General features: G+C 36.0%; 1 protein-coding gene across 4 annotated transcripts in view; it reads left to right on the top strand.

The window, feature by feature from the left end:
• BCKDHB (branched chain keto acid dehydrogenase E1 subunit beta) overlaps positions 1-12517 on the top strand; it is a 117027-nt gene that overhangs the window by 71542 nt on the left and 32968 nt on the right. For 3 of the 4 annotated variants that reach the window (XR_009744582.1, XM_061460419.1, XM_061460417.1), the window contains exon 9: positions 328-414. The exons of the other annotated variant lie outside the window; for it this stretch is intronic. Coding sequence is in view for 2 of the 3 variants with exons in the window: in XM_061460419.1 (XP_061316403.1) it covers positions 328-414 (87 nt within the window). In the remaining variant the exon portion in view is untranslated. The remainder of the gene's footprint in view (positions 1-327; positions 415-12517) is intronic. 4 annotated transcript variants of the gene reach the window in all.

Raw genomic sequence — 12517 nt, 5'->3', positions numbered from 1 at the left:
ACTTGTTAAAATCCTTGTTCTCCTACAGAAAAGTTACAGTTTGCATTGATAGGGTGAATTCATAGTCAATGGAATAAATTTTTATTCTTGATATTTACTTAAAATGGAAGATGGAAACACTTTTACAGGAAATATAAAAGCATCCTATTAATTACTCAATTTAGACTTTTGATTTATCTTTCAGTGAAAAATGCAAGAGGGGAGAAATAGCTGCATTCTAACACTGCTAATAATGACATATTTTTCATATATTCCATGTGCAGTACAAGTAATAAATCACAAGAGCTACAATTTGATTACATTTTTGGGGTTTGTTTTTCCTTTCAGTCAGTGGTGAAGACTGGGCGGTTGCTGATAAGCCACGAGGCTCCCTTGACAGGAGGATTTGCGTCTGAAATCAGTTCCACAGTTCAGGTACACAGATCATTTGTATGAAAGTGTTCTGAGTGGATTAATATATTTACTTATAAAAGGAATATTTATTACTACATTAAAAATTGAGGTTTTATTTTTTAAGTTATTCTTTTACATTTTAATTAGATTTCAGTTTTGTGGATGTTTGCAATACTTTACCTCAACATCTGAGAAACCATGTACCAACCAGGCACTGTGCATAGCTTCTGCTGCAGTAGAAATTTTAACTTTTAGTGAAAAGCAGGGAGGACGCACTGTCAGATGCAAAGGGAAAATCTTTATGTATGGTCTGATTTTAGCGTACTTTTTTTACTTTTCTCATATTTTTATCTCTAAAGCTTCTTTAAAATACATTCTAGGAAAAGTTGAAATCTGACACAGAAAAAGCACCCAAACCCAGTGCAGTGTAATGTGGTGTTACGCATAGTGTTCAGAGATTCAGGAAGTGATTCATGCATAGTTATGTAGATGCTCACACTTGTGGAGAGCTTGTATGCACAAGACAGCTCTGTAAAGTTGAGGTGCACGTCACTAGCAGTTGTTTGGAACATTAGGCTTTAACTTTTCTGGAAGTCCTTTTGAGCTTTCTGACATGTTTTATACCTGTACTTGCATACAGATTTTCACCCTAACTTGATTTCTTTCCTATGCACATCAGTGATACTGATTTATAGAAACATCTAAACTAATCGTGGCCATCACCATCTGATTAGCATTTTCTGATAATTCTGTTCTTAATTTAATTATAGGCCTAGAGAGAAATGGGATTCTAAATTTCACAAAATATAAACTATGGTTTATATTTTGTGAAAGTAGTAGTAGTAGTTAAAGTCTGGGAATTAGCCTTTTTGTAGGAAGGAATAGAGTTAATTGTTCTGTGAATGTAATTTTGAATTGCATATGCATAAGGAGTCAGAAATCTGTTTCTTGATCTGTAGTACAATTTCTTTTAAAGAGTAATTGTATTCATTTTAGTATCATTAAATGGAGGTCAGTATTTTTTTTTTCCTACCAAAATTTTGTCTCTGTTAAGAACCAACTATTTATCATCCTGTTAAATAATTAATATTTGACCTCCTTTCTCTTATAGGTAGCCTCTTTGATTAAAATAGGTCTAGGAAAGTCATAAGGTACTGCAAAATGTTAAAAGTAATGATTTTGCTGAAATTCTTACAAAAATGTGAAATAAACTCAACCAAAAGAACCTGACTTTCAGTGTCTTGCATTATTAATAACACTGGAGGAGAAAACTTTTAAGCCGTGCAGTATTCTCATAATTTACTGACATAGCAAAGAAAAGCATATGTGTTGGAGAAAAAAAAGTGAGTTGAAAATTAAGAATCCTCATCAGTAAATATTACTGGAAGAGTGCAAGATGCGAAATGTGTTGCTGAAACTACAGAATGAAGGTTTAATCTTCTCAGACCTCCATTAAGAAAGTTAATTACCTGATTGATCCATCTTGGGGGTGTTTTCATATCAGAGGTATATCTTGGTATACCACTCAGAAAACAGAAAGGAAAGCTTTAAATGCTTTAATAAAGAGCCATTTATTTTTTTTCTATTGAAAACAAATATTTGTTTCATGATAGCTCATAATTTTATATTAGTACTTTTTAGGAAAGCAGGATTTGTATCTTGAATTAATTTATCACACATACTACTTCAGAATACATTGGAATATAACTATGGCATTGAATGTATCCATAGGGAGATTCTTTCATATAAATTGCTTGACTTGAATCTATGTTATAACCATATTGTCATTTCTCTTTATACCCATTCTTGAAGATTTTATCATCTGTACTAAAATTTTGATACCAGTTATTTTTAATAGTATTCATACTGCAAAAGAGATTAGAATAATATTTGCAAAGCATTACAACTTTTTCAAGAAGAGTATTGTTTTAGGCATAATAAAGACCTTGCTTTTTTTGTTCAGTTAAAACTCTTTATCTCTAAATGATCGAGATAAGTCCATATGTCTAATATTACGGGGCTGTAAAAATGAAAACAAGAAGTGAAATTCTCCTGCTGGATACAGTGTGTACTGAGGATGCCAAATATTGGGGATTGCAGTTGGCTTTAGTTTCTTCTTGCACATGGAAGTAATAAGGCTTCAATAAAGTGTGTCCAGTTGGATTAGATGGTTAGTTTCCATATTGTTATTCCATCCTTGCTGTGGGGTCTTTTATCATAGAAATAAAGTGAATAAAAGTACATAAGTTATTTTGAAAACTAACTGTCCCAAACACTTCATGGTGGTGTACACTTCAAGGAAAAGAGTATGAATGGAAATAATGGCTTTCACCCATAGACTGGATGAAAAAACTATATTGAACAGTTTTCTTTTTGCATATGAGAGATTAAAAGCATTGTTTGGAGAGCATATTAAGTAAGATTTGTTCTGTGTCAAATAAGGAACATTTGAAAGGGCCACATTATTACATTAAGTAGTTATTTACTCTGATTTCTCACGTACATAAACCAGAACAGGATGAAGTGGTGTAGTTAAAACGTTGTGATATGTAATCTCAATGGGTATTCTGAATTGAACAACAGATGATTGGATTCAGCACAGGTGAAGTTAATCCTTTGCATTGATTATATTCTGTATAAAAGCTTGCAGACCTGTCATGCTCAGCAGTGAGGGCACTAAACTTCTGCTTAAGGCATATGGTTGGAGCACAGTTTGAGAAGCCTTGGAGAAGGGCCCACTGAGATGTCACTTCCAAAATAATGAGGCACTGGGTGTGGAAATCACCAGTACATGAATCATTTGTAATATAAAAGAACATAAATCCAGTATTTGTGTCCCTGTCCTTCCAGAGAGCTCAGTGTGTTTCCTAGAGTTACATACAGGTTTCAGTCTTGATATTAATCAGAGGATAGATCCCAGCAAATTCAATGGAATAACCTGTTTCTGAGGATTGAGTTACGTGATGTTATTTCCAATTCTTCCGTTCGGTGTCTAAAAATTGAATAAAATAATATTTGTCTATTTGGATTGGTGGTGCTTTAGGTTTCCTCCTGCTGCTGCTAAATAGGGCCTAATCTCCAGTAAGTATTGTAATTTCCTACTAGTGGCTAACATTAGGAGAAAATATTAGATAAGCTATTTTTGTCAGAAGCATTTCAGGAAAAGGAGGAAAGGATACGTCTAGGAATATCTTTCAAAAACATAACAGTTTTACAGCAATCTAGTTCTAAAGCAAGTTACCATAGACAGAATGTGCCAAAACAAAAAAAAATCCTGAATTAAAAAAAGTAATTCAGTGATTTCAACAGTATGAACATTCAGAGTAAAATGGCCCGAAGGCTGATATTGGACAGGGACTGTCAAACTATTATTTTACAGAGTCCTAAAAACAAAAATCATCTTTCTAACAAAAAGCTTTCAGAATGTTTGAACTGAATAATTTTTCATATCACTACGTGTCTTTAGAATCTGAGATGCTGAGATATTCCAAACAGTCCCATTATTTTTGTTTTCTCATGAGCAGAAATTAAGGTGGAATTTCCCAATGAGCTGTGACAGTCCATGGCTTTTTGTGATACTTTGTGGAAACAATCACAAGACAGTACCCCAAAATATTTTTGAGACCAGGTCTGGGCTTCAGTTTATGCATCTGTGTCTGTACTTAGTGCAAAAGGGGCCAACCAATAACATGGTCTGTGGGATTTGTTTTGAAATTATGGTGAATGATTAAACTATTTAACTTCACCACGTCCGCTCTTTTAGCCCATCTGAGCAGGAATCACGAGGTCTAAAAGCCTGGCTTTATATATCATATCAGTTTCTGTCACTAGGAGTATGAAATAGGAAATGTGGGTAGAGTATATAGAGGAAAGCTGGAATAAATACATGGAAGTAAATTCAAGTTTGGCATAAAGTGGATAGTAATTCCATAGAAAAAGAGCAGTGAACTGAAGGAAAAGAAAATCAAAAACGCATCGAATAATGAAAAAAAACAATGTTATTTCAGAAGTAAGGAGTTGGGAGTAGTAAGGGAAGTATCATCAACATAAAGTTGCCAGCCAGTAACTTGAGTCAAAGATGTATGTGAAAGGTGAATGAAGATGTTCCTTGTGTTTATAAAATAGGAATATAGGGAGTTCAGGAACCTCCAGTTTATGGTGGAGCATGTAGTAGAAGCAAATTTGCTATGCAAGTCTGAGTCTTACATTGTGTGGAATGTCACTGGCATATTTTGATAAGCAATGTAGAAAATAAAAGTAAATGGACAAAATGTTACAAAACCAAGATTTCTCAAAGGAAATAAAATGATATTCATAAAAAAAATTAATTTTGTATACTACAAAAAATGTTATAAAAGATTTCCCTGCCCATGGCAGGAGGGTTGGAACTAGATGATCTTAAGGTCCTTTCCAGGCCTAACTATTCTATGATTCTGTTTACCAGTGATACTGAAAAGTTCAGTAAAATCAGTATGAAAAAAGGATCTTTCATATTACAAACTTGACTTGCTAATTATCAAACTAGCTGTTATACTGTGTCATAAAGAGCTTGGACACAGCAATAAACACTCAAACTTTTCTGTTTTCTTTTGTAAACAGAAGAACCAGTTTAGTGCCTGTACTTCCCTGTGTGTCACTGTTTAGACCTCTGCGCCTTCTTGCAGCAGTGCTTGCACAGTACCTGGGGCTTGGGAGCCTGGCTCTAGGGTAGCTGTTTTTTTCTGGCAAAGGTGGTACTTTTCTGAACCTTTATCACTTCTAAAAAGAAAGCAAATTTGAACAAGGAATGATGGTTCGTAGGGTGGTGCCTCTAATTTCTCCACAGTAAATTTTTGAGGCAAAAAATTGTTCTTGATGTTACACCCAAAGGCTCTTATTGTGGTTTGACTCACTAGGTGGAAGTATCTTAATTTTTATTTTGTCTCATGTTCTGATGCCTGTGACCCATATGGAAGTCTTGTTTTATAGCTATAAAAAATGCAGCACAAGATGGATGGAATTTTAAGAAGTTTTGTGTGATGTTATCATGTCATAAACTCTATTTTACTCATGAGACTTTATGCATGCTTAGTGTTGGTGGGCATAGGAGGAACAAATTAAAATGCTAACTGAAAATCATTTTAATAGGGATATGTGTTATCAGTTCAGGATACAAGGGGGTGTTGTGTTCCTCTAGGTTGGAATACATTCAGTCCTGAGAAGAGAAAAATGATTTAATGAATTGCATATAGCCAGATATTAAGCAGGATACACAGTAACCTGTCTGTACTGTGTAAAACTCCCAAATACATTTCTTAAAACAAGCAAACAACCCTGAAATCCTAAAACAACATTCAAGTTGGAAAATGAAGTGCTCAAAGATCATGGTGGATTCTTATAAAATCTTCCCTGAAATACATACTCTAAAGTTGTAAACACAGAGTGTTTACATGCCCAATTAGTCCAGTTCTAGACGCAACAAAAATCAAAATGTCTTATTCATCTGCCGCTCAGCTTGACGTTTCTTCATCTTCTGTGAAACTCTTCATGGAAAGTTCTATGCAGGAGTGGGCACGTGTACTAAGAGATGTCCCAGGCATGGGGTTGCTCATGCACACTCTTGTTTTTGGAGACGGTCTCATGCCCTGCAGGAGGGGGAGCACAGACCCATGTCCTGTCTGCTCTGCCTGCGGGCTGTGTTTCAGGCAGCTACTCGTGGCATATCCATCTGATGGCAAATGATTAGCCCAAGCTTGAATCCCACTGGTGCTGATTTGGATGTGGGTTTCTACACAGTAAGTGTGTGCCCTGCCTACTTAGTTTTGGGTCTGTCCTTTCTGAAAATTATGGGTTAGAGTAAGCTTTCCCATGCACTGAGTATCCTTGATGCTGGCAGGAGTGAAAGCTGTTTCTTTTTTATTTTTTTTTTCTCTAGAAATACAGAGGCAAGAATGAGACAGGAGCTTGGCAGTTCCCATAGGCACTGAAAGAGAAGGGACAGTAAGTGGTGCCTCATTAGGAGTCTTTTATAAGTGAGAGAACAAAGCTACCAGTAAGGTTTTGAGGGGCCATTTCCACTGTTTGAGAATGAATGCCTGCCCTCTTGGAGTATGTGATACACACCAGATTTGCTGCTATGGGAGCAGAGTTCAGACATAGAAAGGGTGGGTAAGATGACAGGTATGTGCCAGTAAACAGCTGGCAATGCATGGGGCAGAGAAGGCTCAAGACAACAATCAACTTGAACCTGCCTGCTTCTCTAGACAGGCATTTGGGTAAGCAGTACCTAACAAGATCAGGCACTTTTTACAAAATCATTCATAGAGAAACAATATTTTAAAAGGTTGTCATTAACGTGCATGCTTTCTATAGATTTATTATTTTCAGCTAACATACTGAATAAATGCTTTTGGCACAGCAGCAGAACAACCTTCTCCTGTCCCATTTTCAGCTGTGCTGACGGTTAGACAGGGGCAGCATTTCTGCCAGATGCATCAAACCCCATTTATCTTCTCCTGTTTGAACTGGTTTTCCTGCATTGGTGGGGTATGCAAGTGTGGAGCCAAGTACTCTTTCATTCTTTATGCAAATTCATGAAGAGGCAAAGGAGTTTATCCCAGGACAATACAAACTGATAAAGTGGCAGAATACACTGAGAGTCACTGTGGTTCAGTGAAATCAAAAGTTCTGGCTACTGCGCGAGTTCATTGTTGGCTTCAACTTAATCAGTCAAGTGTATAGTGTTACGTATGCTCTTACTGAATTTACTGAGGATGCTTTTTCCGTGTTCTGATATTTAATTTGACATGCAAATGTTCATATGCCAGAGGCTGAGCTCCAGCATCATTGTCCTGCTGATGCATCCGTGTTTATTCATATTCATTGTGATTTATAACTTTGAACAATGTGTTTGGCCTTCCATACACTAATTCTGAAAAAGACCAAAACCATGAGCACTGAGGCAGAATTAAAATTTTCTTTGTTATGCACCCTTTCCCCACTATGTGCATGTTCATCTTTCTAGCTACTAGAAATTGTCCTTCTAAGAGAAGGAGATGTTTTTTATTTATACTTACTCCAAGATGCATTTTACAGTTTAAATTCAAACTGCTTTAATTAGAACCATGTTGTGATTCTGATAGCCCATGGAGATGATAGGAGTGAGATCTTACTACAAAGAGTGAGGAAGGCAAAAAACTTTGTGGAGTGCATATCCAATGTTTTCTGGTCTGTGGTATGGTGCTATTTTTCCATTTTAATCTCCAATTCCATGTTAGAGTTCAGTAGCGTCAGCATTTTAAACTGGTATTTAAACATAACTAATGATGATTTAGGAGAACATCAAAGCTATGAACTTTCCTACAGCAATTTTGTGTGTTAACGCTGTTACTGAGCAGGCCTTTATATTATGTCAAATTACCAACTCCTTGCTTGATTCAAATTAATAAGAAAAAATCCCTTCCATCTTTAGTAGCTTTTACAGTGCTTTGTAAAGGTGATCTGAGGCAGGACTCTAGAATAAGGCAACTGCAAAGTAATTGCTAACTCAAGGATATCAAACTTCTGCTTGACAACCTAACAATATTGTGTTTAACTTGCTTTATTTTGTTTGGCATTATCTTTTCCTCCATATGAGTTATGAGTCACTTTAGAATGCCAAATGGAGCTCTGGACAACAGTTTACAATGGCGTGCCCAGGAGTGCCTCATAAAAGTTTGGTAATGACCTTTCTTCTAATTTAAAGCTATAAAAACCTTGGGTGGTTGAAGTCACTCAGCCTTTCTCATCTTTTCTCAAAACACTTCAGTGAGATGCTATAGAATGCTTTATTAGCCGCAGGTATAGCAGTTCAGTAAGTATTAAGGCATCTTGACAAGTCAGGGTAAAGAGTAATGTGGAGTTTTTTAGTTGTGCTGTATGTCAGGTTTACTTCTTTGATGCAGACAGTAGCTTGTCTTCTTTACTTAAAAATTTAATGGGTTGATTTGGTGTTGTAAAGTGTTGACTCATGAAAGCATATTTTTCTGGGTTTTTTTTCCCCCCTTTTTTTTTTTTTCCCCTGTTTTTTCATAATATGATATGGCCACTAGAAATGGTCTGGCTAGACTGTCAGTTTAGAACAGCAGATGCAGTCAGAGTAGTTTCACTGGAGTAGTCTGTGGCATATAAAGATCTATGCAGAATAGAGTTAAAAATATAGCATGAAACAAAAATCTGTGCTTTCATGTTAATGTCTCACTGAAGTTTTTAAAATACTATACATAAGGAGTATTGCTTTTTTTTTTTTTTGTACAGGTTTAATTAATACATAAAAGGCCTGTAAACCAGTGTGTATTTATTGATGTTTTATGTATGCATACAAGATCAAATTATTTCATTTCCGTACTGAATGTGTTCATAGGAGAGGATGTAAAAAGAGCCTCTTGAACCCTTCTGCGCTGCTGTGCCTTTCCAGCATGCCATGAATGTTATACTGTTATTGTTGGCTACGTTAAGGTCTTTAATACTGAAGAGAAGATGGAGGCTGCTGTTTTACTGCCTGAAAAAACAAGTCTAGCAGCTTCTGCTGCATCCTGGAGACGGGAACTGCCTGCTCTCCCTGGGGACAGATACAGTTTGTCAGTGCCTGAGTGTCACCCTGGCTTAAGGTCTCATATGTTTGCAGGATATGTTATGACAGTGCTGAGTTTCCACATGATAGTTTAGGTAGGCACAGAAGAAGAAATTTTGGAATGGTCTATTTTGTTCAATAGTCCTTTTGAATGTAAATGGAGATATATGTTCATTGCTGTCATACAGGGATGCAGCAGTTTAAAAGCTGTAATTAGAAAGCTACAAAAGCAATTAAAACTGATTAAGAATTCCTGAGTAGCAGTTGTAAACCTGCAATTAGTTCCTGAGAAAAAGAAAATTTCTAATTTCAGTCATTTACATGAGAAGAATAGCAACGCTGAGGGACAGCCCTGCATGTTCCTTCTGTTTCCTGTGGCCTTATCTGAGACAATGCTTTAGGCTGCTCAAGGAAGGTCTGTTATATACTGGTAGCAGCAGTATGAGAGAATGAACATGAGTTATTCTCCTAGTTGTTGATATGATTCATATGCTGTATATAGGCAGCGCCTGTGATGCTTTATGTAGTTGTGCTGTATTTGCTACCACAGTGAGATTTTGAAAGGCAGTTTTATTGAAAGAGCAGTAGCAGTACGGGCATCTGTCTACTTCCAACTGGAAATGTTTGTTACTGTTACCACGCTTAACACTGAACATCTAAGCAGGAAACAAGTTGCAGGCTCACATAGCACATATCAATCTACTGACAGTCATCACAAGGAGCAAAAATTGATGAGGATTTAATGCTAGATGTGACTGAGTGGGGAAGGAAGGTCTGCCTCCAATGTACCAAACAGTGGTGATTTTATAAAACACCCTTCAAAACTGAAAAATTTTATTTAGCAAGAGCCAAACCCATCTTTTATTAATCTATATATGGAAGTTTCTGACTTTGGAAAAGTTGATATATGTGGCTGGAATAGTTCCTAAGATACATTGGCTTGGAAATAATTCTTTGCTCCCTGTCATCACTGAATAAGTGCCTTTTGTCAGTGTTATGGCAAGTGGAGTTCTGATCACCCAGCTCCATTTTGCTGAAGCACAAAGCATGACCAAATGACTAGCACTGCAATAACTTTGATGTTCAAGGAGTATATTTACTTGGATAGAAGTCATAAGTGGGAGGCAGAAATACTTTACTCTCTCACATAATTTGGTGAAAAAGTACAATTTCTCCTGTATATTTTAAAGAAATTGCTATTCTACGCTTGGGGTAATACAGATTAGGAAGAAATATAGATTAAATGGAGCTTTTCTATTACTCAAGGTAATATAAAATACCAAGCTCTTCAGTGGGGAGGCAGTAGGGAATGTAAGCTACAGAGATTTCAGAGGCGTTGTCTGGATACTGTATGCTCTCCCTTCCCATGTGTGTCTGGCACTATCAACTTGGCCTCAGCTCACACCGGGTGAAAACATAGGTCCAGGCGATGAAGTCAGTGGAATTAAGATTTTATTCTGAATACCTGTTTTTATAGTATTCCATGTGGAGAGTATGGTTGGCCCTAAATGTCACCTGTTATTTTTTTTCTTTAACTGATTGCACATGTGTAAAATTGGAAAGCTCAAGTTCTCTAGAGCAAAGCTGCAGTGCTTTGCTTTTTCATACGTTCTTTTGTTCAAGAACATTAGTTGTATTGTGCACCGATGAATAACCTTGCAATAAGTAAATCCCTAGAAAGTGCAGTGTTTTTGAGCAAAGAAAATACCAAGAATGTTTTCTAGTATTAAAGTGTTATGAGTAATATTACCAATATATTGTAAAAAAAATGAATGTCACCAGGTCTTCTAGAAAGGAAATATCTCCTGGTTTTGCTTTCTTTAGTTTTGTGGATTTCAGAAACATTTCAAAATCTTATGTGGCTTTGTACATTATGTTACATGAAAAAAACGAGCTTATAGTATATTAGAAGAGATGTGTGAAGCTGTTTAGCAGCTAGCTATTAAAGTAAACTTGTAGCTTGGACACACTTATTTTAAGCTATATTAGTCAAACTGTTACACATTCTTTGAGAAGACTTGGGTTTTCTCAAGACAGTGATTCAGTTCAAAATTGCACCCCTGCTACATCAACAGGTAAAAGCAACAGTAAAGAAGGAATCCTCATTATCCATTAGTCCTTAAAAAATGCAAGTTAACTATTAGAAGTGTGTTTTGCCTTGCTGGAAGTTATGAAAGGCAATGCAGTGCATTTATAGACATCGCACAAGTCTCTGAAATATAGGCCGCAGTTACAGTGGGTTTGTGGTGGAGAATCAAAAAAGGTAATTATATTTTTTGTCACCTTTGGTCTTAAAAGCTATTTGTGAGACTATAGTTTTCCTTTTTCCAGTTGTCGACATAGCTTTCTTTTTAAAGGAGTCTATTATTTTTCTTTATATGATACATGTAGCAAGAAGTCTGTGTTTGGTTACCTAAATATGTGGCCTGACTTATAAAAAATCTTCATCTGTCCTGAAGCTTAATGAAACGTTCCTGCTGGCTTCTTTTTCTTTGTACTTCTCATTCATGAAAAAGAGTGATTGTTCTATAAAAAAGGTAATCTAAATATCTCCTAGTTCTTCTTCTTAAAGTTGATATCCCATAAATCATCTGCTTCAGAAACAAGGGGAAAAAGGATGTAATCTCAGTGATACTTTTTCATAGGAAAGTGCTGAAAGAAAAAGGAAAGAAGCATCATGACTTAATGCCAGTGACATTAGTAATTGCTATTAATTTATCTCAGGTTATCACTGAGATCAACAAGTCATTAGTTAACTTTGGTAAAGCCAGCATTCACCAGTCTATATAGAAGCTTTTCTAGAATAACAAATCTTTAGCAAGGTACCTTTTGAGAGAGATCAGGTTTTCATGCAGGAGCTTTGAATTCATAATTGTGTGACTGAAAAGGACTTAGGTTTTGTATGCATATGCCTATTTATTTTCTGGTTTGAGAACATGTTTGAAATTTAGAGTGCTTTAAAAATAAAATAAGTAACTTGTTTAAAAGGTTCTCATAATACGGATTGTAGTTTAGGGAGTATCTTATTTCTTCCTGAGACAGCAGCGCTTTCATGGTTTACAAGTTCGATGATGAAATTCATCTTCCCAGGGACAGAGATTGATCCTTAACTTGTTCATGTGTCATGCTAAGAAGTACAGAATTCTACTATGCTAATATAGTGAGAATTGTTTTTTTTTTTAAATAAGAATATAATTAACATTTTGAATAAAATAGATTTAATTTTCTTCCCTCTGATTTATTTCCTCATCTATGGGCTGAACTTGCCTCAGAGTTGTATAATGAGTAGGTGGGATGGCTTGTGAAAAAGGATAGCTGAGAATTATTGCAAACTGTTTCAGGCATCTTTCCATACTAAATTCAGAATTTTCATATGTCAGGGATGTGCACCTTTTAATGACTTAACTTGTAGAAAGTTGTCTAACTTCTGTGATTATACGAGTACATAATTTTGGCCTCTGACTGTTGAAAGACTTGCTTGTTCAGGAGCTGGTTGACTTAAAAGGTGCAGATGTAATCATCTCTACTATGTAC

The sequence above is a fragment of the Pezoporus flaviventris genome, unplaced genomic scaffold, assembly GCF_033815535.1.
Source record: "Pezoporus flaviventris isolate CSIRO_AGI_PZ_B2104156 unplaced genomic scaffold, CSIRO_AGI_Pfla_v1 ptg000031l, whole genome shotgun sequence".
Classification (NCBI taxonomy): Eukaryota; Metazoa; Chordata; class Aves; order Psittaciformes; family Psittacidae; genus Pezoporus; species Pezoporus flaviventris.
The sequence above is the reverse complement of the archived record's forward strand: the minus strand, read 5'-3'. Positions and strand labels throughout refer to the sequence as shown.